The following is a 22,086-nucleotide window of genomic DNA, read 5'->3' as shown; positions in this document are numbered from 1 at the left end:
GGTTTGGCAGGCGGTGAGTAACGGCGGTGTGCAAGGCGGTGTGGACGGCGGTGTAAACGGCGGTGAGGGCGGAGCCTGAGCCTACCTCGATCCATAGATCGTTACATGATCAACTCAGGGCAGGAGACGACGATATTTATGTTGTCGGCGCTCCTGACAAAACTCTGTCTTCCCAAGCTAGAAACAATCAACATCTAACTACGAACAAAAGATAAGTCTCGTGTAAACAAGACGTAACAGGTTCGTAACAATCGAACCAGATAACAACCCCCACCTAAGCACGCAATGGCAATTGCAACAAGAAAACTCCGCAGCAGCAGAACAACGTCTATCAGAGCACCCGTGCTCAGCACATCCCACGACAACCTCATATCCGTTGATCAACTCACGATCTACACAGACCAACCTGTGCCATAAGCGCATCTTCATAGGTCGCCGACCTTCGGCGTTGTGGAAAAGAAGAGTGGGGTAGGTCTCATGCATAACCCTTAGCATGAGCAGTGTCAGGATAGCTATTCATGACACCGACGGCATGAACGCCAAGATCATCCAGATCGCCTTTGAGGCCCATCCCGCGCCCTTTCTCTCCGTCTACAAAGCCCTGTCTCGCCTCGGAATACACCCCACACTCTGGAAGCAAGCTACTGGGATTGTGCTCGCGAAAGACGGAAAGGCTGATTATTCAGTCGTAAAGTCCTACCGCATCATCTCACTGCTCAACTATTACGGATAGGGCCCGAAGAAAGGATTAGGGTTCCGGGTACAGCCAACGACTCGGGACAATGATAGGTTCCTGAGGTGGACAGTCGGGCCTGTGGAGGAAGACGTCAGTTAGACAGAGTGCTAAGACGTATGGTCGGTTGAGATGAAGAGGCAACACACAACTTAGATGGCTATTCTGAGAATAGAGCGGCACAAAGAGGAAGGAGGAGGAACAATCACACACTTCAAAGAAGAAGAAAGGTTGAACTGCAAAGAAAGCAAGAACAGAATGGTATAAAGAAGAAGAAGAAGGTAAGCAAGTGCATGTGATTGTTAAGCTTGGAGAACAAGAGTAAACCTGATCAACTCAGGGCAGGAGACGACGATATTTATGTTGTCGGCGCTCCTGACAAAACTCTGTCTTCCCAAGCTAGAAACAATCAACATCTAACTACGAACAAAAGATAAGTCTCGTGTAAACAAGACGTAACAGGTTCGTAACAATCGAACCAGATAACAACCCCCACCTAAGCACGCAATGGCAATTGCAACAAGAAAACTCCGCAGCAGCAGAACAACGTCTATCAGAGCACCCGTGCTCAGCACATCCCACGACAACCTCATATCCGTTGATCAACTCACGATCTACACAGACCAACCTGTGCCATAAGCGCATCTTCATAGGTCGCCGACCTTCGGCGTTGTGGAAAAGAAGAGTGGGGTAGGTCTCATGCATAACCCTTAGCATGAGCAGTGTCAGGATAGCTATTCATGACATCAACTGTCTAGGCAAAGTGCTCGAGAAAGTCTTTGCGACCCGCTTAGGGTACCTCGCTAATTGCCATGACAGCTCGCTTCTAGACGACACTCAACTGGGAGGCCGCAAACAGCGTTCAGCCATGGACGCCGCTCTCGTATACGTCAGCCACCTGCAGAAGGTCAAGGAGATGAAGCTCGTTCCAAGCACTCTCTTCCTTGACGTCAAGGGCGCTTTCGACCACGTGTCAAAGCCCTGCTTGATGCGCAGCTTACGTGAGCTCGGTCTTCCCCTGGTGTTCCGAAAATGGGTTGCTTCGTTCCTCCAGGACCGTACTGTCGGCCTGCACATCGAGGGTCAGCCGTTTCCGATGACCCCGGTTAACATCGGCATCCCCCAAGGTTCCCCCATCAGTCCTCTACTCTTCCTGTTGTATGCTCGGCATATAGTGGCTCGGGTGGCCGGCGACACACCACAACTTCAGCTGTCGTATATAGACGACTTCAGCGTAACCGTGGCGTCCAAAAGCCCGAGGCGTTCAGCGGCGCTTCTCGAAGAACTCGTGACGGAGCTGCGGGCCAAGGCTCGCGACTACGGCATTGAGTTTGAAGAGAGCAAAACTGAGTGTAAGGGGCCAAGTCGTAAAAGGACGTAGAAGGGCAGAAACAGATATATTGCGATGGAGAGAAGAAGAAAGAACTAACTAAAACTAGGAGAGAGCAGCAGCTCTTTATACTGCCTGGGTAGAACAACTGAGGCCTACCTGATTGACCCAAACGTGGTGAGTCATCGGGCGTTCGGATCAAGGCCGGTTGGGCCACTTGTATTCGGACCGTCAGTAGTCGGGCCTTTGCGGACTCGGACCACCGACACTCGAACCACCGTTGCTCAAGCCACACCGGCTTCAACTCGGGCAATCAGGCAAAGCCTTGACCCGGGTCTCCCAGACCCTAACATCAGCCTCCTTCTCTTTCTTCCCATCCTCCCATGGCCGTGTAACACAAAAAAAGAAAACAACAGGAAGGTGGACACCAACTGAAAACAACAAAGGGAATAGCAAACAACAAGCAACTAATCATCGGTAAACGACAACAGAACGAACAAGGAGTGGAACAGACAGTGGAGAAACAAAAAAAATGTCAAAGGAAAGGGAAATAGACCCTGTGCAACAACCGTGGAACTCGCAGCTCCTTCAATCAAACTTCGGACTCAAGCAGTCCTCTCGCCACGGCACTCACACCTCAACGTCGGCAGTCTTCTGCGCTCGCAAGAATTCTTCTAAAGCAGCCGTTTCTTCCAGCGCCTCTGTAGGTTCCCAAGTGGGATCTCGCCAACCAACCCATTTCACCAAGTACTGGGCTGGTTCGTCTCTCGTGGCTGGCCGGTGTTCCAGGATCTTCTCGACTTCGTATTCCTCAAAGCCATCGATCTCGACTGGTCCGGGGCTCGATACGTGCGGGTCTTGTGAGGGCCAAGGGTCGTTCGGGTGGTATTTCAATCTGTCGGCATGAAACACGTCGTGTCCTCTGGCACCCTTCAGGTCAAGACGGTAGCTGTGGGAGCCTACAGCCTCTAAGACCTGGAGCTTCTGGTATCTTGGCCGGAGTCGCTTGCCTGGGCCTTCTTGCTGCACAGTATGGGAGCTTTTTGCCAACCAAACCCAGTCGCCGGGCTGGAAACGTCGATGTGGTTGTCTGTGTCTGTTCGACTGTTCCTCCATAGCAGACTTGGCGGCGCTGAGAGAGGCTTTGGCCCAATCCGTGTGGTCTGCCAAGCTCTTCAGGATTCTTGTTGCTTGAGCTATGGGACTCGTGTTGGCTGCAACGGGGGCTGCTAGGGGGGCAATGGCGTCGGGCTGCAGCTCAACCAAGTCAGGACTATAGCCGTGGGACAACGTGAACGGGGACGTCTCTGTTGAAGCCGCTGGGGCTGCGTTCAGGGCAAACTCCACAATTGGCAGGCAGTCTAGCCAGTCTGAGCGGTCGTGTAGGAGTTTGGCCATCTTTGTCTTCACCTCAGCATTTGTCCTCTCAGTGGCCCCGTTGGTCTGTGGGTGGTAAGCGGTGGACAGACGACGATCGATCTTCAGGGTGGTACAGAGTCGTTTCCAGAACATGTTGGCAAATTGGCGGTCAGAAGCAATGCTGTTAGGAAGACCATGGCGAGGGTAGTAGACTTCCAAGAAACGGCTGGCAAGATACTCGATATCCAGGCTGCGGCAGGCTATAAGGATGACACCCTTGGACAGATGGTCCACCACCGTCATGACGTGCTTGTAGACTTTTCCTTCCTTCTTGCACGGCGGGAGAGGGCCAATCAGATCTATGCCAATGTCACGCCAGATGCGGTCAGGTACCGGAAGGGGCTTCAGGAGACCTTGCTTGAGCTGGCGCATGACGTTCGTGCTACCGCAGATTTCGCAGTTGCGGCAGAACCGTTTGACATCCGCTGTGTAGTGCGGCCAGAAGTAAGTCTTGGAAACTTCCTGACACATGATTCTTTGGCCGGGGTGGACTAGTGTCACGGAATCGTGAATCTCTTGTAGCAAGGCTGTCCTCAGAGGTTCCCACTGGGGTACCCACAATCTTGATCTGTATCGCAGTCGACCTTCGGAGTCCAATGAGCATTCGGACAGTGACACTCGCCAATTAGTCTTCAAGCTGTCTGGCCATTTGGGCGCCTGAGAGGCAACCACTGCGCATGCTGCCGCATAGTCAGAGTCGGCTGACAATGCTTGTTCCCACAGTGTACTGAGGGCTTCCTTACGGAACGGGGATGGCAGTGTAACGCGAGCAGATCTGACTTTCAGGGCACCGTCGGGCAAACACTGGAGGAGCTGTTGGTTGCGAGCTTGTAGGCGGGGATCATCGGGACCTGAAGGCATGTGAAGACGGGAGAGAGCATCGGGCAGTGGGGACAGTTTCCCGGGACGGTGTTCCAGTGTTAGGTCAAACTCGCTTAGCAGGTTAGCCCAACGAGCTTGCCTCTCTGTTAACTGTTGCGCAGAGGTAAAATGCAACAAGTTCTTGTGGTCTGTTAACACTCGGATGGGTCCCTGGGCGCCACGTAACTCTCCTCTCCACTCTTTCAGGGCTCGGACAATTGCCAACATTTCTTTGTCATGGATCTCATAGTTGGACTCGGCAGGAGACAGCTTCTGGCTGATGTAGGCACATGGAAACAGGCCATCTGGATGCTGCTGCAATAGGACAGCTCCAGTGCTGTAGCCTGAAGAGTCAGCTTCGACAGTTGTTGGCAGAGAGTGGTCGAAGAGGCGCAAGACGGGCGAAGCACAGAAGAGATCTTTGAGTGACGAGAAGGCAGCTTGGCATTCTGGAGACCAGACGAAGGGAACTAGGTGACCAGTCAGTGAAGTGAGAGGGACGGCTACTTCGGCAAAGTTCTTGATGAACGGGCGGTAAAAATTGGCAAATCCTAGGAAGCCACGGAGCTCTTTCTTGGAACTGGGTACGGGCCAGTCTTTCACTGCTTGCACCTTGGCAGGATCCATTGTTGCTTTTCCAGGCTTGATGATGTAGCCCAGGTACTTGACTTCTTGTACACCGAACTCGCACTTGTCGATGTCAACCGTCAGTCCGGCCTTCACGAGCTTGGCTAGGACGTGGTTAACTTGTTCCTTGTGCTCGTCGAGGGAGCCATCGGTGTACACTAGGATGTCATCAACGTAAGCAGAACAAAACAGGTCGAGGTACTCTTGCAATACGGAATTCAGGAAGCGTTGGAATTGGGCAGGAGCATTGGACAAACCAAACGGCATCACGTTCCATTCAAAGGAGCCCAGGCGCGTACGGAAAGCGGTCTTCCATTCGTGGCCTGGCTCGATACGGATATTATGGAACGCTGCAACGACGTCAAGCTTAGTGAACCACTTTGAACGGCTGATTTTTTTTTTTTTTTTTATTCATTACTCGCATGGAACCTGACAGGGTTATGGCGAGGTGTATATTAATACTATATACGAATCAAGGTTTAACGGAATCTCAAACAAGCTAGCTACTATACATAATATACTCCAATCCCCTGGCAGGGAGGCAGTTACATCTAAGATCCCACAAATATAATCCCCAAGTTATGACAGAAAGGAAATACATGAATAGCTTTTGGTATGAATTTCCAACGAGCAGCACTAACCCCAAGTGCCCCAGTTAAGGTTGACTGCTCGTAGAAAATTGGCGTCACTGGTAGGAATCGAACCTACGACTTCTCGGTAGCCAACCGAAAAGCCTTGCCAGGTGCTATACCACTGCACCACAGCGACAACGGCTGATTTGGCGTAGTGTTTCCTTGAAGTTGGGTAACGGGTATCTATCCTTCTTCATCAGCTTGTTCAACAGACGGTAGTCCACGCAGAATCTAAGTCCACCGCCAGGTTTCTTGACGAACAGGATGGGGGCAGCAGCAGTGGAACTACTCATTCGAATGAACTTCTTGTTCAGTAGGTTCAGTAACGTTTGGCGCAGTACTATCAACTCATCGTGGGACCCACGGTTACAACATTGACCCCCACAGATATACACCTGCATCAAAAATGGCCAAATCGACAGAAAAACTCACCAAAACGACTCTGAGCAACAGCTCAATTGATTCTAAGACTAGTTCGAGCAGTGCATCGAACAAAATAGACAAGAAACCGACCGCGCGCGATGAAACGCGCCGCACGACGCGCCTGGGGCTGAGTTTTGCCCAGATGGCGAGCCAGGAACCGCGTTCCGACGACGACGAGCTGCTGCGTTCACCGTCGCAGCCTGCGCCCGTCACCTCATCGATGAAAGTCGATGCAGGTGTTGAAGATGCGCCGGTGGTTGAGATTCCCTCGACACCCGACTCGCGCGACTCGGACGCGACAACGCCGACGCCTAATGCACTGGATGGGAACCTGTTCGTGTTCAGCCAGGCTCAGCGCGATGAGAACGACACCAACAACACCAACAACAACAACAACGACCAGACGATTCCGGCGAAGCGCGCCCGAGAGATTGCTCTCATGTTGGAGCGCAAGCGCCGGCGCGACGAGCAGAACGCCGCCATCATGAACGAGGTCTTCCTTGTTCTAGAACGACTCAAGGAGTCAGCCTCCGAGGCCCAGCTGATGCGCATCCTGCGCCAGTTTGGCAACGAGTGCGGGCTCGTCGTAATGTCGCGCCACGACCACAAAACGCTGGTTGAGATGGAAGTCTCAAAGGCTGCCCGCCCCAAGCCAGCACACGAGGCTGCAGCCGTGGCTGCGTACAGCGAGGCTGCGACACAGACACCTGAGGTGCCAGCCGCGCCTTCTGTCCTGGGCAGTGAGCCCTGTGCCAGCAAAAAAAACGCCACCCCTGCGCCTAAGGCCAATAAGCGCAGACGCCGCGGCAAAAAGGCCAAAAAAAATGCTGCGACCGCCGCAACCGCCGCAACCGCCGCAACCGCCGCAACCGCCGCCACTGACCAGGCTGATGCTATGGTCATCGACACCGCTGGCGACCAGTCCAGCACACCCGACACCACTACCTCGACCACCACCTCGACCGCCACTACTACTACCGATGACGCCGCCTCGCCTCCCGCCCCGGACACGGCTATGGCTGATGCCGACGCGCCCACTGAGTCCCCCGACACGTGGACCGTAGTCGCCAAGCGCGCCCAGAAGAAGGCTGCCGACAAAACCACGACCCCCGCCCCCAACACGACCACCACCACGACCACCACGACTGCCCCTCGCGAGAAAACGGCCGTCGTTATTGTCACCACACCCGAGTCGAGAGCCAGCGCGCTGCCCCAGCGACGCGTGCGCGACGCGGTGAACCGCCTTCTTGGCAAGACTGCAGTGTCTGCGGTCCAGCGCACCAAGGCGGGCAACATCTTGCTGCACGCTGTGGACAGTGAGGCCGTCAGATTGATGACCTCCAATCTGCAGCGCGTGGTCAAGGAGCTGTCCTGCTTTGGCGCCTGCGAGTTCACGCGCGCCACATCTCCCGGCTCCAGAACACACAAGTCGTCAAAGCTCTGCTTTGTCATCCACGGTGTGCCGATTGAAGACGGTTTCGACAGTCTCAAGGAGCTGCCCAAGGACATGGCGGACTTCAACGGCGTCAAGATCTCCGACTCGCTGCGCTGGCTTGTGGTCCCTGCCAAGGGTAAGCAGGCTGGCTCGGTGGTCGTTGAGGCCCTGACCCAGGCTGACTACGACAAGTGTGTCGGCAAAAACGTCAACGTTGGCGGCGCTATTGTCCCAGCAGTGCCCTACGTTGACCGCAAATCTACGACAGACGGCCCCCCTCGCCTATGAAAGAGGGCCCTACGGCCGGACAACGTCTACGCATCCTTCAGCACAACGTGCACAAAATGAAGGCTGTTCATGAGACAATACTTGAGGCTGCTGCAACCGGAAAGGCGGACATTGTCTGCATCCAGGAGCCTTATACCATAAAACTCAAAGCTGGGTATAGAACATTGACGCAGCCGGGCTTCACCCTGGTTGTGCCGTTTAATGTTAGGAATCTCGAGGCCATGCCTTTGCGCCCGCGGGTCCTGACCTACGTCCGCCAAGGCCTGCCGTTTTCTGTGCTGTTCGAGTTTGGCGATGCTGAGAGTGATATTCAGACCCTGCGCATCCTTGCGTCGGAGCCGTTTTCGCTTCTCAATGTCTACAACGAACGCCAGCTGACTGTGCAGCCTGTCCCCGAGACCCAACCCCGGCCCTATACCATTGAGCGCACCAATCTTTTATCGCGCAATATTGACACCAGTACTTTGCTTCTCGGCGACTTCAATCTCCATCACCATTGGTGGAATTCCCAGCGAGAGCATCCCCACGAACCACGAGCTGACTCTTTTGCTAACTGGCTGATGTCGCAGAATGCCACCCTGATTGTCGACGACGACTACGTTGAACGCAACGGCGGCACATACGTCAACAGCAGCACGACCTCGGTGATCGACCTCGCATTTTCCCTGCGGTCTCGACCGGGCCTGTTTACGAACTGGAGGTATCTTCAGGAGACGGGCTCCGATCACCGGGCCATCAGTTTTGATTACGTCAGCACCACCACACCCAAAACCCTAACACGTAACCCGGCGTTCAACACCAAGACGGCCGACTGGTCGCTGTTTCGCAAGGAATGGCTGGCTGGCCAGGCTGACCTTGAGCTTCAGCTGTCCCTGGCAGAGATTTCTGCAGACGGTGACGCAATGGCGCGACTGCTTTCCGAGGCCCTGCAATCTGCTTGTCAGAGGTGCATGTCAGTGAAGAGGCACAGTGCCCGCGCAAAGCCATGGTGGACGCCCGAGCTACAATGTCATGAATAGCTATCCTGACACTGCTCATGCTAAGGGTTATGCATGAGACCTACCCCACTCTTCTTTTCCACAACGCCGAAGGTCGGCGACCTATGAAGATGCGCTTATGGCACAGGTTGGTCTGTGTAGATCGTGAGTTGATCAACGGATATGAGGTTGTCGTGGGATGTGCTGAGCACGGGTGCTCTGATAGACGTTGTTCTGCTGCTGCGGAGTTTTCTTGTTGCAATTGCCATTGCGTGCTTAGGTGGGGGTTGTTATCTGGTTCGATTGTTACGAACCTGTTACGTCTTGTTTACACGAGACTTATCTTTTGTTCGTAGTTAGATGTTGATTGTTTCTAGCTTGGGAAGACAGAGTTTTGTCAGGAGCGCCGACAACATAAATATCGTCGTCTCCTGCCCTGAGTTGATCAGGTTTACTCTTGTTCTCCAAGCTTAACAATCACATGCACTTGCTTACCTTCTTCTTCTTCTTTATACCATTCTGTTCTTGCTTTCTTTGCAGTTCAACCTTTCTTCTTCTTTGAAGTGTGTGATTGTTCCTCCTCCTTCCTCTTTGTGCCGCTCTATTCTCGGAATAGCCATCTAAGTTGTGTGTTGCCTCTTCATCTCAACCGACCATACGTCTTAGCACTCTGTCTAACTGACGTCTTCCTCCACAGGCCCGACTGTCCACCTCAGGAACCTATCATTGTCCCGAGTCGTTGGCTGTACCCGGAACCCTAATCCTTTCTTCGGGCCCTATCCGTAATATTTTGTTAAGCTTCATTTGAAGACCCGACGCTATTACAACTTTGGCTCTCTTTGGCACTTTTTTCTCTCCTCATTTATTTTTCCCTCTCTATTACGTTTCAACTCGCAATGGCCCTCACTCGCGAAATGATCGAGCATCTCAATACGTTCCTCCTGTCGATTCCTGACCGAACTCCTGAGAACTGGCATCTCGGTGCCCTTCCTAGGGAGTTCAGTGCTGAGATCAAAATGGCTATTGTGGCGGCTTACATGTCTGGTCTGCGCACCGACGATGGTGCCCCGCCCATCCCCGTTGGCTCTGTTCCTGATGCGGCTCAGGTTTACTGGGCTGCGTTCCAGGCTGGCGCTGAAGCCCGCTTCAACTCCCTTGAGTCTCTTCCCCGAGTCAAACGGGAAGAGGATGCCGATCCGTTGAAAGAGGCCGACAAGCATCTTGATGTCGTGCCCTATGATGGCAATCAGCAAGGCTTCCAGGCGTTCCAGAGGCAACTTGCGGTCAAATTTGCTGCTGCACCCAAGCACCACCGCACGGAGCAGCGCAAGCTGATGACTGCCTTCTCCTACCTTAGAGATGGCGCTCTGGATTGGGCCATGCCTCGGATGGACCCGGCCACTGGACACATGAACTTTGAAACGTACGACGATTTTATGAAATCGTTAGCTGAGGCTTTCGATGACCCTGACTGGCGCATGACTGCGACCCAGCAGATCTTCGACTTAAAGCAGACAGGTACTTGTACTGCCTATCACTCTGCTTTTACAACGCTGTTGAAGAAACTCGGTTGGGCCGACGCTGATTTCACCATTGCACTATTTCAGCGAGGCCTCAAGCCCCACATACAGGACGCTCTGGCTTGGAACACCTATCCTGCCCCTAAGGGAACGCTTGATCAGTTCGCTAATTTCTGCAACACGCTGGACAATACGATCAACAACCGAACCCGGGGAAACAACGGGAAAATCCAACCGCCTCCTGGTGTGGTCCCCTTTCAGCAAGATTCTCGTTCGAGAAATGCTGGCGCCCAAAAAGCTGTCCCCAACACCAAGCCAGCTAAGGGTACCTCTGCAGGTCCCGATGCCAACGGTCTACCCTTCCGTAAGACTGCTGACGGCAAAATGGCAAAGGGTGTTTGTTGGAAGTGTGGCGCAAAGGACCACATGCTAAAGGCTTGCCCCAAAAACAACCTTGCTCTTCGCGCAGCTACTGTCCCTTCTCCCTCCACTTCTACCCGGGCTCCCTCGACGGCCCCTGCGCCTGATGCGTCAAAAAACTAGAAGGGCTACCGACCCATTCCCCTCTGGTCCTGGCTAGCCCTGACGCTGCTGATGAGGGTCTCTTGAGAATCAGCACTTGTTCTCTTGATAATGCTATCGATTATGGTAACTCTCCCCCTCTGGTTATTCCTGTGACAGTGAATAATTCCATTGAGGCCTACGCTATGGTGGATTCGGGATCAACAACTTGTTTTGTGGATTCTGAATTTATAGCAAGGCATCAGATTCCTACTGTTCTCAAGGCCAGAGCCGAGTCGCTCCATGTTGTTGATGGTAGTGAAACTGCTGCGGGTAAAGTGACCCACCAAGTTCCTTTGTCCCTCTCTTTTCCTAATTATTCAGAAACTTTGGTTTTTCAAATCACGAAGCTTGGGGGCTACCACATCATCCTGGGGAAATGCTGGCTCGACGCCCATAACCCGGAAATTTCTTGGCCTTCCAATACGCTCAAGATATCGGTTACTTCTACCGCCGATGGCAATGCTGTGGCAGCTTCTGATTCTTCTTCTTCTTCTTCTTCTGTTTCGACTGCTTCTACTGATTCTGGCGCTTCGTTTGATTTTTCTTATACAAAAAACGACAAAAATATTGCTTCTACCGCTGGCAGTCAGATTGAGGGATCTGCTCCTGCTTCAGCCACTTCACCCCTTCCTTCTTTTATTGCACAATCGTCAGCTGTGTCTTGTTCCTGTGTGACGGTGTCGTCTCAGGCTTTGCATCGCTTTGCCAAAGCTGAGAAACTACAGATTTATCGTGTCACCGCTCAGGAAGTCCTGGATTATCTCAATCAGGAGGACCTAACTCCGGAACAAGAGCATGCACGGCTCCTTGAACGCATCCCGAAGAAATACCATGACCTACTTCCTCTGTTCTCTCGAGAAGGTGCTGATCAACTACCACCTCACCGGGACATTGATCATGCGATTAACTTCGTTCCCGATGCGAAATACCCCAAGGCCCCGCTGTACGATATGACTCCACTCGAGTTGCAGGCTGTCAAAAAATATCTAGATGGCATGCTTGCTAAAGGCTTTATTTCCTCTTCCTCTTCGCCGCTGGCTTCCCCGATTCTTTTTGCTAGGAAGCCAGGCAGTTTACGATTCTGTGTTGATTTCCGAGCCGTCAATGATATCACCATCAAAGACGTAACTCCTCTGCCTCGGATCAATGAATCACTGCGCACGGCGGCTACGGGAAACATTTTTACAAAGCTGGATCTGAGAGCTGCGTACCACTTGATTCGCATCAAGAAAGGTGATGAATACAAGACAGCTTTCAGAACTCGATATGGCATTTTTGAGTACAATGTGATGCCGTTTGGGCTCACCAATGCTCCTGCCACGTGTCAGAAATATGTCAGCGAGGTCTTGTCGGAGTATTTGGACATATTCTGTGTCTGTTACTTGGATGATATCCTGGTGTTCTCTCTGAACCAAGAGGAACATGATGTTCATGTGCGCAAAGTCCTGCTAAAATTAGCGCAGGCCAGTCTGTTTGTCAAGGGTGAAAAATGCGAATTCGACAAGACTGAAACTACCTTTGTTGGCTTTGTTATTTCAGCCGATGCTCTGAAGATGGACCCCGCTAAAGTTGCGGCTGTCCGTGAGTGGGAGGCTCCCCGAACTGTTAAGGGAGTCCAGTCCTTTTTGGGTTTTGCCAATTTCTATAGGAGGTTCATCCGTGACTTCTCTAGAATCTGCACACCTCTCTTCGAGTTGACTAAAAAGACGCAATCTTTTGTCTGGTCCTCTGAATGTGAGGCAGCATTTCACACCCTGAAGGACCTTTTCTGCTCCGAACCTATCCTCAAGCACTTTGATTACCTGTTGGACACTGTTATTGAAACAGACGCGTCTGACCGTGTAATATCTGCCGTCATGTCTCAATACCACCCGACTGACAAGGGGCTTCTACTACACCCCGTGGCCTATTTCTCTCAAAAAATGAATCCTGCCCAGTGTAACTACGGCGTAGGTGACAAGGAGTTGTTAGCCATTGTGGAGTCTCTAAAGTCGTGGCGATTCATGGTTGAAAGTCTGGAAAAACCTGTTCTGGTATTGACGGACCATCGGAATTTAGCCGTTCTTAAGCAAATTCCGGCCATGAACAGACGGCAAGCGAGGTGGGCTATGGAACTGAGCGAGTACCGTTATGTCATCACTTATAGGCCTGGCTCCTTGAATTCTAGAGCTGATGCCCTGACCAGACGCTACGAAGACCTCGTTTCTTCTTCTTCTGAGGAGGATAAAGAGCTGTGTGCTCCTATTATTCCCCCTGAAAATTTTATTGGTACCATGTCTTTGGTAGACGAGGTAAAAATCGCGCTATCCACGGACAAGTGGGCTCTTGATGTTATTTCTGCTCTTCGAGGCCAGTCGACCAAACCTCCAGATGTGGACCTCAGTGTCTGCAGGCTTGACAATGACGGTCTTTTGTTTGTCAACGACCTTCTATATTTGCCGAACGAGGATCTACGAGTTCGTGCATTGAAGAATTGTCATGATATTATGCCTAGCGGACACCCTGGACAAAAGAACACTTTTGAACTTCTTGTTCGGGAATACTGGTGGCCCGGGATGCGTCGTGATGTCATCCGGTACATCCGAAATTGTGAGGTCTGCCAACGGATCAAGTCCGCGCGACATAGTCCCTACGGTCTACTGAAACCTCTGACCATTCCGCAAGCTCGGTGGACATCTGTGTCCCTTGATTTTATCACCGGCTTGCCGGTCTCCAATTCTTTTGACATGATTCTCGTTGTCGTCGATAGGCTTAGCAAAATGGCTCACTTTATACCTTGCGATTCCTCGCTGGATGCTGCAGGTTTTGCTAAGCTCTATTTGTCAGCAGTGTATAGGCTCCACGGTCTGCCATTGGACATTGTGTCCGACAGGGGTAGTCTGTTTACGTCGGCTTTTTCCAAGGCTTTAGCCAAACTGTTGGGCATAAAGCAAAATCTGAGTACTGCGTTCCACCCTCAGACCGATGGTCAGACTGAGCGTGTGAACTCTATTTTGGAGCAATACCTGCGGGGTTACACCAACTATAGACAGGACAATTGGGCTGATCTTTTGCCCTTGGCGGAGTTCTCTTACAATGACTCCGAGTCCAGTTCTACTATGCTGACGCCCTTCTTTGCGAACCACGGGTTTCACCCCAGAAGTGGGCGTGAGTCGCTCCCAGTCTCTGTGGAAAAAGGCCCGTTGCGGAACTTTGTTAAAGAGCTTGACAACATTTGTCAGTTTTTAAAGACTGAAATTACGTGGAGCCGTGAGCGGATGACCGAGTACGCGAATCGACACAAATCTTCCGCCCCTCTCCTTCGAGAAGGGGACTTAGTGTGGCTTTTGAGTAGAAATATTCGAACTACTCGTCCTTCAAAGAAGTTGGACTTCAAGAAGCTTGGCCCATTTAAGATTCTACGGAAGGTGTCTTCGCATGCCTACGAGTTGGCACTCCCTGCCACTATGAAGGTTCATCCCGTCTTCCACGTTTGTCTGCTGGAACCATGTGCGTCGGATCCTCTTCCTGGCCAGAAAAACCCTCCTCCTCCTCCCGTCATAGTAGATGGCGAGGAAGAATTTGTGGTCAAGGAAATTATAGGCGTGTCTTCGCGTGGCCCTCTGCAATATCAAGTAGTTTGGGAGGGCTATGAACATGATGGACCCTCCTGGGACCCGGACACGGCTATGGCTGATGCCGACGCGCCCACTGAGTCCCCCGACACGTGGACCGTAGTCGCCAAGCGCGCCCAGAAGAAGGCTGCCAACAAAACCACGACCCCCGCCCCCAACACGACCACCACCACGACCACCACGACTGCCCCTCGCGAGAAAACGGCCGTCGTTATTGTCACCACACCCGAGTCGAGAGCCAGCGCGCTGCCCCAGCGACGCGTGCGCGACGCGGTGAACCGCCTTCTTGGCAAGACTGCAGTGTCTGCGGTCCAGCGCACCAAGGCGGGCAACATCTTGCTGCACGCTGTGGACAGTGAGGCCGTCAAATTGATGACCTCCAATCTGCAGCGCGTGGTCAAGGAGCTGTCCTGCTTTGGCGCCTGCGAGTTCACGCGCGCCACATCTCCCGGCTCCAGAACACACAAGTCGTCAAAGCTCTGCTTTGTCATCCACGGTGTGCCGATTGAAGACGGTTTCGACAGTCTCAAGGAGCTGCCCAAGGACATGGCGGACTTCAACGGCGTCAAGATCTCCGACTCGCTGCGCTGGCTTGTGGTCCCTGCCAAGGGTAAGCAGGCTGGCTCGGTGGTCGTCGAGGCCCTGACCCAGGCTGACTACGACAAGTGTGTCGGCAAAAACGTCAACGTCGGCGGCGCTATTGTCCCAGCAGTGCCCTACGTTGACCGCAAATCTACGACAGACGGCCCCCCTCGCCTATGAAAGAGGGCCCTACGGCCGGACAACGTCTACGCATCCTTCAGCACAACGTGCACAAAATGAAGGCTGTTCATGAGACAATACTTGAGGCTGCTGCAACCGGAAAGGCGGACATTGTCTGCATCCAGGAGCCTTATACCATAAAACTCAAAGCTGGGTATAGAACATTGACGCAGCCGGGCTTCACCCTGGTTGTGCCGTTTAATGTTAGGAATCTCGAGGCCATGCCTTTGCGCCCGCGGGTCTTGACCTACGTCCGCCAAGGCCTGCCGTTTTCTGTGCTGTTCGAGTTTGGCGATGCTGAGAGTGATATTCAGACCCTGCGCATCCTTGCGTCGGAGCCGTTTTCGCTTCTCAATGTCTACAACGAACGCCAGCTGACTGTGCAGCCTGTCCCCGAGACCCAACCCCGGCCCTATACCATTGAGCGCACCAATCTTTTATCGCGCAATATTGACACCAGTACTTTGCTTCTCGGCGACTTCAATCTCCATCACCATTGGTGGAATTCCCAGCGAGAGCATCCCCACGAACCACGAGCTGACTCTTTTGCTAACTGGCTGATGTCGCAGAATGCCACCCTGATTGTCGACGACGACTACGTTGAACGCAACGGCGGCACATACGTCAACAGCAGCACGACCTCGGTGATCGACCTCGCATTTTCCCTGCGGTCTCGACCGGGCCTGTTTACGAACTGGAGGTATCTTCAGGAGACGGGCTCCGATCACCGGGCCATCAGTTTTGATTACGTCAGCACCACCACACCCAAAACCCTAACACGTAACCCGGCGTTCAACACCAAGACGGCCGACTGGTCGCTGTTTCGCAAGGAATGGCTGGCTGGCCAGGCTGACCTTGAGCTTCAGCTGTCCCTGGCAGAGATTTCTGCAGACGGTGACGCAATGGCGCGACTGCTTTCCGAGGCCCTGCAATCTGCTTGTCAGAGGTGCATGTCAGTGAAGAGGCACAGTGCCCGCGCAAAGCCATGGTGGACGCCCGAGCTACAATGTCATGAATAGCTATCCTGACACTGCTCATGCTAAGGGTTATGCATGAGACCTACCCCACTCTTCTTTTCCACAACGCCGAAGGTCGGCGACCTATGAAGATGCGCTTATGGCACAGGTTGGTCTGTGTAGATCGTGAGTTGATCAACGGATATGAGGTTGTCGTGGGATGTGCTGAGCACGGGTGCTCTGATAGACGTTGTTCTGCTGCTGCGGAGTTTTCTTGTTGCAATTGCCATTGCGTGCTTAGGTGGGGGTTGTTATCTGGTTCGATTGTTACGAACCTGTTACGTCTTGTTTACACGAGACTTATCTTTTGTTCGTAGTTAGATGTTGATTGTTTCTAGCTTGGGAAGACAGAGTTTTGTCAGGAGCGCCGACAACATAAATATCGTCGTCTCCTGCCCTGAGTTGATCAGGTTTACTCTTGTTCTCCAAGCTTAACAATCACATGCACTTGCTTACCTTCTTCTTCTTCTTTATACCCTTCTGTTCTTGCTTTCTTTGCAGTTCAACCTTTCTTCTTCTTTGAAGTGTGTGATTGTTCCTCCTCCTTCCTCTTTGTGCCGCTCTATTCTCGGAATAGCCATCTAAGTTGTGTGTTGCCTCTTCATCTCAACCGACCATACGTCTTAGCACTCTGTCTAACTGACGTCTTCCTCCACAGGCCCGACTGTCCACCTCAGGAACCTATCATTGTCCCGAGTCGTTGGCTGTACCCGGAACCCTAATCCTTTCTTCGGGCCCTATCCGTAATATTTTGTTAAGCTTCATTTGAAGACCCGACGCTATTACAACTTTGGCTCTCTTTGGCACTTTTTTCTCTCCTCATTTATTTTTCCCTCTCTATTACGTTTCAACTCGCAATGGCCCTCACTCGCGAAATGATCGAGCATCTCAATACGTTCCTCCTGTCGATTCCTGACCGAACTCCTGAGAACTGGCATCTCGGTGCCCTTCCTAGGGAGTTCAGTGCTGAGATCAAAATGGCTATTGTGGCGGCTTACATGTCTGGTCTGCGCACCGACGATGGTGCCCCGCCCATCCCCGTTGGCTCTGTTCCTGATGCGGCTCAGGTTTACTGGGCTGCGTTCCAGGCTGGCGCTGAAGCCCGCTTCAACTCCCTTGAGTCTCTTCCCCGAGTCAAACGGGAAGAGGATGCCGATCCGTTGAAAGAGGCCGACAAGCATCTTGATGTCGTGCCCTATGATGGCAATCAGCAAGGCTTCCAGGCGTTCCAGAGGCAACTTGCGGTCAAATTTGCTGCTGCACCCAAGCACCACCGCACGGAGCAGCGCAAGCTGATGACTGCCTTCTCCTACCTTAGAGATGGCGCTCTGGATTGGGCCATGCCTCGGATGGACCCGGCCACTGGACACATGAACTTTGAAACGTACGACGATTTTATGAAATCGTTAGCTGAGGCTTTCGATGACCCTGACTGGCGCATGACTGCGACCCAGCAGATCTTCGACTTAAAGCAGACAGGTACTTGTACTGCCTATCACTCTGCTTTTACAACGCTGTTGAAGAAACTCGGTTGGGCCGACGCTGATTTCACCATTGCACTATTTCAGCGAGGCCTCAAGCCCCACATACAGGACGCTCTGGCTTGGAACACCTATCCTGCCCCTAAGGGAACGCTTGATCAGTTCGCTAATTTCTGCAACACGCTGGACAATACGATCAACAACCGAACCCGGGGAAACAACGGGAAAATCCAACCGCCTCCTGGTGTGGTCCCCTTTCAGCAAGATTCTCGTTCGAGAAATGCTGGCGCCCAAAAAGCTGTCCCCAACACCAAGCCAGCTAAGGGTACCTCTGCAGGTCCCGATGCCAACGGTCTACCCTTCCGTAAGACTGCTGACGGCAAAATGGCAAAGGGTGTTTGTTGGAAGTGTGGCGCAAAGGACCACATGCTAAAGGCTTGCCCCAAAAACAACCTTGCTCTTCGCGCAGCTACTGTCCCTTCTCCCTCCACTTCTACCCGGGCTCCCTCGACGGCCCCTGCGCCTGATGCGTCAAAAAACTAGAAGGGCTACCGACCCATTCCCCTCTGGTCCTGGCTAGCCCTGACGCTGCTGATGAGGGTCTCTTGAGAATCAGCACTTGTTCTCTTGATAATGCTATCGATTATGGTAACTCTCCCCCTCTGGTTATTCCTGTGACAGTGAATAATTCCATTGAGGCCTACGCTATGGTGGATTCGGGATCAACAACTTGTTTTGTGGATTCTGAATTTATAGCAAGGCATCAGATTCCTACTGTTCTCAAGGCCAGAGCCGAGTCGCTCCATGTTGTTGATGGTAGTGAAACTGCTGCGGGTAAAGTGACCCACCAAGTTCCTTTGTCCCTCTCTTTTCCTAATTATTCAGAAACTTTGGTTTTTCAAATCACGAAGCTTGGGGGCTACCACATCATCCTGGGGAAATGCTGGCTCGACGCCCATAACCCGGAAATTTCTTGGCCTTCCAATACGCTCAAGATATCGGTTACTTCTACCGCCGATGGCAATGCTGTGGCAGCTTCTGATTCTTCTTCTTCTTCTTCTTCTGTTTCGACTGCTTCTACTGATTCTGGCGCTTCGTTTGATTTTTCTTATACAAAAAACGACAAAAATATTGCTTCTACCGCTGGCAGTCAGATTGAGGGATCTGCTCCTGCTTCAGCCACTTCACCCCTTCCTTCTTTTATTGCACAATCGTCAGCTGTGTCTTGTTCCTGTGTGACGGTGTCGTCTCAGGCTTTGCATCGCTTTGCCAAAGCTGAGAAACTACAGATTTATCGTGTCACCGCTCAGGAAGTCCTGGATTATCTCAATCAGGAGGACCTAACTCCGGAACAAGAGCATGCACGGCTCCTTGAACGCATCCCGAAGAAATACCATGACCTACTTCCTCTGTTCTCTCGAGAAGGTGCTGATCAACTACCACTTCACCGGGACATTGATCAGGCGATTAACTTCGTTCCCGATGCGAAATACCCCAAGGCCCCGCTGTACGATATGACTCCACTCGAGTTGCAGGCTGTCAAAAAATATCTAGATGGCATGCTTGCTAAAGGCTTTATTTCCTCTTCCTCTTCGCCGCTGGCTTCCCCGATTCTTTTTGCTAGGAAGCCAGGCAGTTTACGATTCTGTGTTGATTTCCGAGCCGTCAATGATATCACCATCAAAGACGTAACTCCTCTGCCTCGGATCAATGAATCACTGCGCACGGCGGCTACGGGAAACATTTTTACAAAGCTGGATCTGAGAGCTGCGTACCACTTGATTCGCATCAAGAAAGGTGATGAATACAAGACAGCTTTCAGAACTCGATATGGCATTTTTGAGTACAATGTGATGCCGTTTGGGCTCACCAATGCTCCTGCCACGTGTCAGAAATATGTCAGCGAGGTCTTGTCGGAGTATTTGGACATATTCTGTGTCTGTTACTTGGATGATATCCTGGTGTTCTCTCTGAACCAAGAGGAACATGATGTTCATGTGCGCAAAGTCCTGCTAAAATTAGCGCAGGCCAGTCTGTTTGTCAAGGGTGAAAAATGCGAATTCGACAAGACTGAAACTACCTTTGTTGGCTTTGTTATTTCAGCCGATGCTCTGAAGATGGACCCCGCTAAAGTTGCGGCTGTCCGTGAGTGGGAGGCTCCCCGAACTGTTAAGGGAGTCCAGTCCTTTTTGGGTTTTGCCAATTTCTATAGGAGGTTCATCCGTGACTTCTCTAGAATCTGCACACCTCTCTTCGAGTTGACTAAAAAGACGCAATCTTTTGTCTGGTCCTCTGAATGTGAGGCAGCATTTCACACCCTGAAGGACCTTTTCTGCTCTGAACCTATCCTCAAGCACTTTGATTACCTGTTGGACACTGTTATTGAAACAGACGCGTCTGACCGTGTAATATCTGCCGTCATGTCTCAATACCACCCGACTGACAAGGGGCTTCTACTACACCCCGTGGCCTATTTCTCTCAAAAAATGAATCCTGCCCAGTGTAACTACGGCGTAGGTGACAAGGAGTTGTTAGCCATTGTGGAGTCTCTAAAGTCGTGGCGATTCATGGTTGAAAGTCTGGAAAAACCTGTTCTGGTATTGACGGACCATCGGAATTTAGCCGTTCTTAAGCAAATTCCGGCCATGAACAGACGGCAAGCGAGGTGGGCTATGGAACTGAGCGAGTACCGTTATGTCATCACTTATAGGCCTGGCTCCTTGAATTCTAGAGCTGATGCCCTGACCAGACGCTACGAAGACCTCGTTTCTTCTTCTTCTGAGGAGGATAAAGAGCTGTGTGCTCCTATTATTCCCCCTGAAAATTTTATTGGTACCATGTCTTTGGTAGACGAGGTAAAAATCGCGCTATCCACGGACAAGTGGGCTCTTGATGTTATTTCTGCTCTTCGAGGCCAGTCGACCAAACCTCCAGATGTGGACCTCAGTGTCTGCAGGCTTGACAATGACGGTCTTTTGTTTGTCAACGACCTTCTATATTTGCCGAACGAGGATCTACGAGTTCGTGCATTGAAGAATTGTCATGATATTATGCCTAGCGGACACCCTGGACAAAAGAACACTTTTGAACTTCTTGTTCGGGAATACTGGTGGCCCGGGATGCGTCGTGATGTCATCCGGTACATCCGAAATTGTGAGGTCTGCCAACGGATCAAGTCCGCGCGACATAGTCCCTACGGTCTACTGAAACCTCTGACCATTCCGCAAGCTCGGTGGACATCTGTGTCCCTTGATTTTATCACCGGCTTGCCGGTCTCCAATTCTTTTGACATGATTCTCGTTGTCGTCGATAGGCTTAGCAAAATGGCTCACTTTATACCTTGCGATTCCTCGCTGGATGCTGCAGGTTTTGCTAAGCTCTATTTGTCAGCAGTGTATAGGCTCCACGGTCTGCCATTGGACATTGTGTCCGACAGGGGTAGTCTGTTTACGTCGGCTTTTTCCAAGGCTTTAGCCAAACTGTTGGGCATAAAGCAAAATCTGAGTACTGCGTTCCACCCTCAGACCGATGGTCAGACTGAGCGTGTGAACTCTATTTTGGAGCAATACCTGCGGGGTTACACCAACTATAGACAGGAAAATTGGGCTGATCTTTTGCCCTTGGCGGAGTTCTCTTACAATGACTCCGAGTCCAGTTCTACTATGCTGACGCCCTTCTTTGCGAACCACGGGTTTCACCCCAGAAGTGGGCGTGAGTCGCTCCCAGTCTCTGTGGAAAAAGGCCCGTTGCGGAACTTTGTTAAAGAGCTTGACAACATTTGTCAGTTTTTAAAGACTGAAATTACGTGGAGCCGTGAGCGGATGACCGAGTACGCGAATCGACACAAATCTTCCGCCCCTCTCCTTCGAGAAGGGGACTTAGTGTGGCTTTTGAGTAGAAATATTCGAACTACTCGTCCTTCAAAGAAGTTGGACTTCAAGAAGCTTGGCCCATTTAAGATTCTACGGAAGGTGTCTTCGCATGCCTACGAGTTGGCACTCCCTGCCACTATGAAGGTTCATCCCGTCTTCCACGTTTGTCTGCTGGAACCATGTGCGTCGGATCCTCTTCCTGGCCAGAAAAACCCTCCTCCTCCTCCCGTCATAGTAGATGGCGAGGAAGAATTTGTGGTCAAGGAAATTATAGGCGTGTCTTCGCGTGGCCCTCTGCAATATCAAGTAGTTTGGGAGGGCTATGAACATGATGGACCCTCCTGGGAACCTCTGGACCATTTAGCCAATGCACCTGAGAAGGTTGCAGAATTCTACAAGAGGATGCCTAACGCCAGACGATCTTAGTACTGCTGTGGAAATCAGTCATAAAAAGGGGGGCTACTGTCATGAATAGCTATCCTGACACTGCTCATGCTAAGGGTTATGCATGAGACCTACCCCACTCTTCTTT

The 22,086-nt window shown here is 51.9% G+C and overlaps 10 protein-coding genes across 10 annotated transcripts; 9 read left to right on the top strand and 1 right to left on the bottom strand.

Annotated features, from left to right (window-relative positions):
- Nucleotides 1-493: 493 nt before the first annotated feature.
- On the top strand, nt 494-733 carry BROUX77_003447 (uncharacterized protein; the record flags this gene model as incomplete). The annotated part of the gene is made up of 1 exon (XM_073748099.1): nt 494-733. The coding sequence occupies one exon, from the start codon at nt 494-496 to the stop codon at nt 731-733; it is 240 nt and encodes a 79-aa protein (XP_073605872.1).
- An 868-nt stretch (nt 734-1,601) lies between these two features.
- On the top strand, nt 1,602-2,114 carry BROUX77_003446 (uncharacterized protein; the record flags this gene model as incomplete). The annotated part of the gene is made up of 1 exon (XM_073748098.1): nt 1,602-2,114. The coding sequence occupies one exon, from the start codon at nt 1,602-1,604 to the stop codon at nt 2,112-2,114; it is 513 nt and encodes a 170-aa protein (XP_073605871.1).
- Nucleotides 2,115-2,693: 579 nt separating this feature from the next.
- BROUX77_003445 (uncharacterized protein) lies at nt 2,694-5,895 on the bottom strand (the record flags this gene model as incomplete). The annotated part of the gene is made up of 2 exons (XM_073748097.1): nt 2,694-5,320; nt 5,739-5,895. The coding sequence occupies 2 exons, from the start codon at nt 5,893-5,895 to the stop codon at nt 2,694-2,696; spliced, it is 2,784 nt and encodes a 927-aa protein (XP_073605870.1).
- A 113-nt stretch (nt 5,896-6,008) lies between these two features.
- Nucleotides 6,009-7,748, top strand: BROUX77_003444 (uncharacterized protein; the record flags this gene model as incomplete). Its single annotated transcript, XM_073748096.1, has 1 exon — nt 6,009-7,748. One exon carries the CDS (start codon nt 6,009-6,011, stop codon nt 7,746-7,748), a length of 1,740 nt encoding a protein of 579 aa, XP_073605869.1.
- A 56-nt stretch (nt 7,749-7,804) lies between these two features.
- Nucleotides 7,805-8,767, top strand: BROUX77_003443 (uncharacterized protein; the record flags this gene model as incomplete). Its single annotated transcript, XM_073748095.1, has 1 exon — nt 7,805-8,767. One exon carries the CDS (start codon nt 7,805-7,807, stop codon nt 8,765-8,767), a length of 963 nt encoding a protein of 320 aa, XP_073605868.1.
- An 854-nt stretch (nt 8,768-9,621) lies between these two features.
- On the top strand, nt 9,622-10,788 carry BROUX77_003442 (uncharacterized protein; the record flags this gene model as incomplete). Its single annotated transcript, XM_073748094.1, has 1 exon — nt 9,622-10,788. One exon carries the CDS (start codon nt 9,622-9,624, stop codon nt 10,786-10,788), a length of 1,167 nt encoding a protein of 388 aa, XP_073605867.1.
- Nucleotides 10,789-10,952: 164 nt separating this feature from the next.
- BROUX77_003441 (uncharacterized protein) lies at nt 10,953-15,185 on the top strand (the record flags this gene model as incomplete). Its single annotated transcript, XM_073748093.1, has 1 exon — nt 10,953-15,185. The coding sequence occupies one exon, from the start codon at nt 10,953-10,955 to the stop codon at nt 15,183-15,185; it is 4,233 nt and encodes a 1,410-aa protein (XP_073605866.1).
- Nucleotides 15,186-15,241: 56 nt separating this feature from the next.
- On the top strand, nt 15,242-16,204 carry BROUX77_003440 (uncharacterized protein; the record flags this gene model as incomplete). The annotated part of the gene is made up of 1 exon (XM_073748092.1): nt 15,242-16,204. One exon carries the CDS (start codon nt 15,242-15,244, stop codon nt 16,202-16,204), a length of 963 nt encoding a protein of 320 aa, XP_073605865.1.
- Nucleotides 16,205-17,058: 854 nt separating this feature from the next.
- Nucleotides 17,059-18,225, top strand: BROUX77_003439 (uncharacterized protein; the record flags this gene model as incomplete). Its single annotated transcript, XM_073748091.1, has 1 exon — nt 17,059-18,225. One exon carries the CDS (start codon nt 17,059-17,061, stop codon nt 18,223-18,225), a length of 1,167 nt encoding a protein of 388 aa, XP_073605864.1.
- Nucleotides 18,226-18,389: 164 nt separating this feature from the next.
- Nucleotides 18,390-21,980, top strand: BROUX77_003438 (uncharacterized protein; the record flags this gene model as incomplete). The annotated part of the gene is made up of 1 exon (XM_073748090.1): nt 18,390-21,980. One exon carries the CDS (start codon nt 18,390-18,392, stop codon nt 21,978-21,980), a length of 3,591 nt encoding a protein of 1,196 aa, XP_073605863.1.
- Between the last annotated feature and the right edge of the window lie 106 nt (nt 21,981-22,086).

This window comes from Berkeleyomyces rouxiae, assembly GCF_048999995.1.
Source record: "Berkeleyomyces rouxiae strain 22BRR77 chromosome Unknown BrBRR77_ptg000003l, whole genome shotgun sequence".
NCBI lineage: Eukaryota > Fungi > Ascomycota > Sordariomycetes > Microascales > Ceratocystidaceae > Berkeleyomyces > Berkeleyomyces rouxiae.
This window is presented reverse-complemented; position numbering and strand designations above follow the sequence as displayed.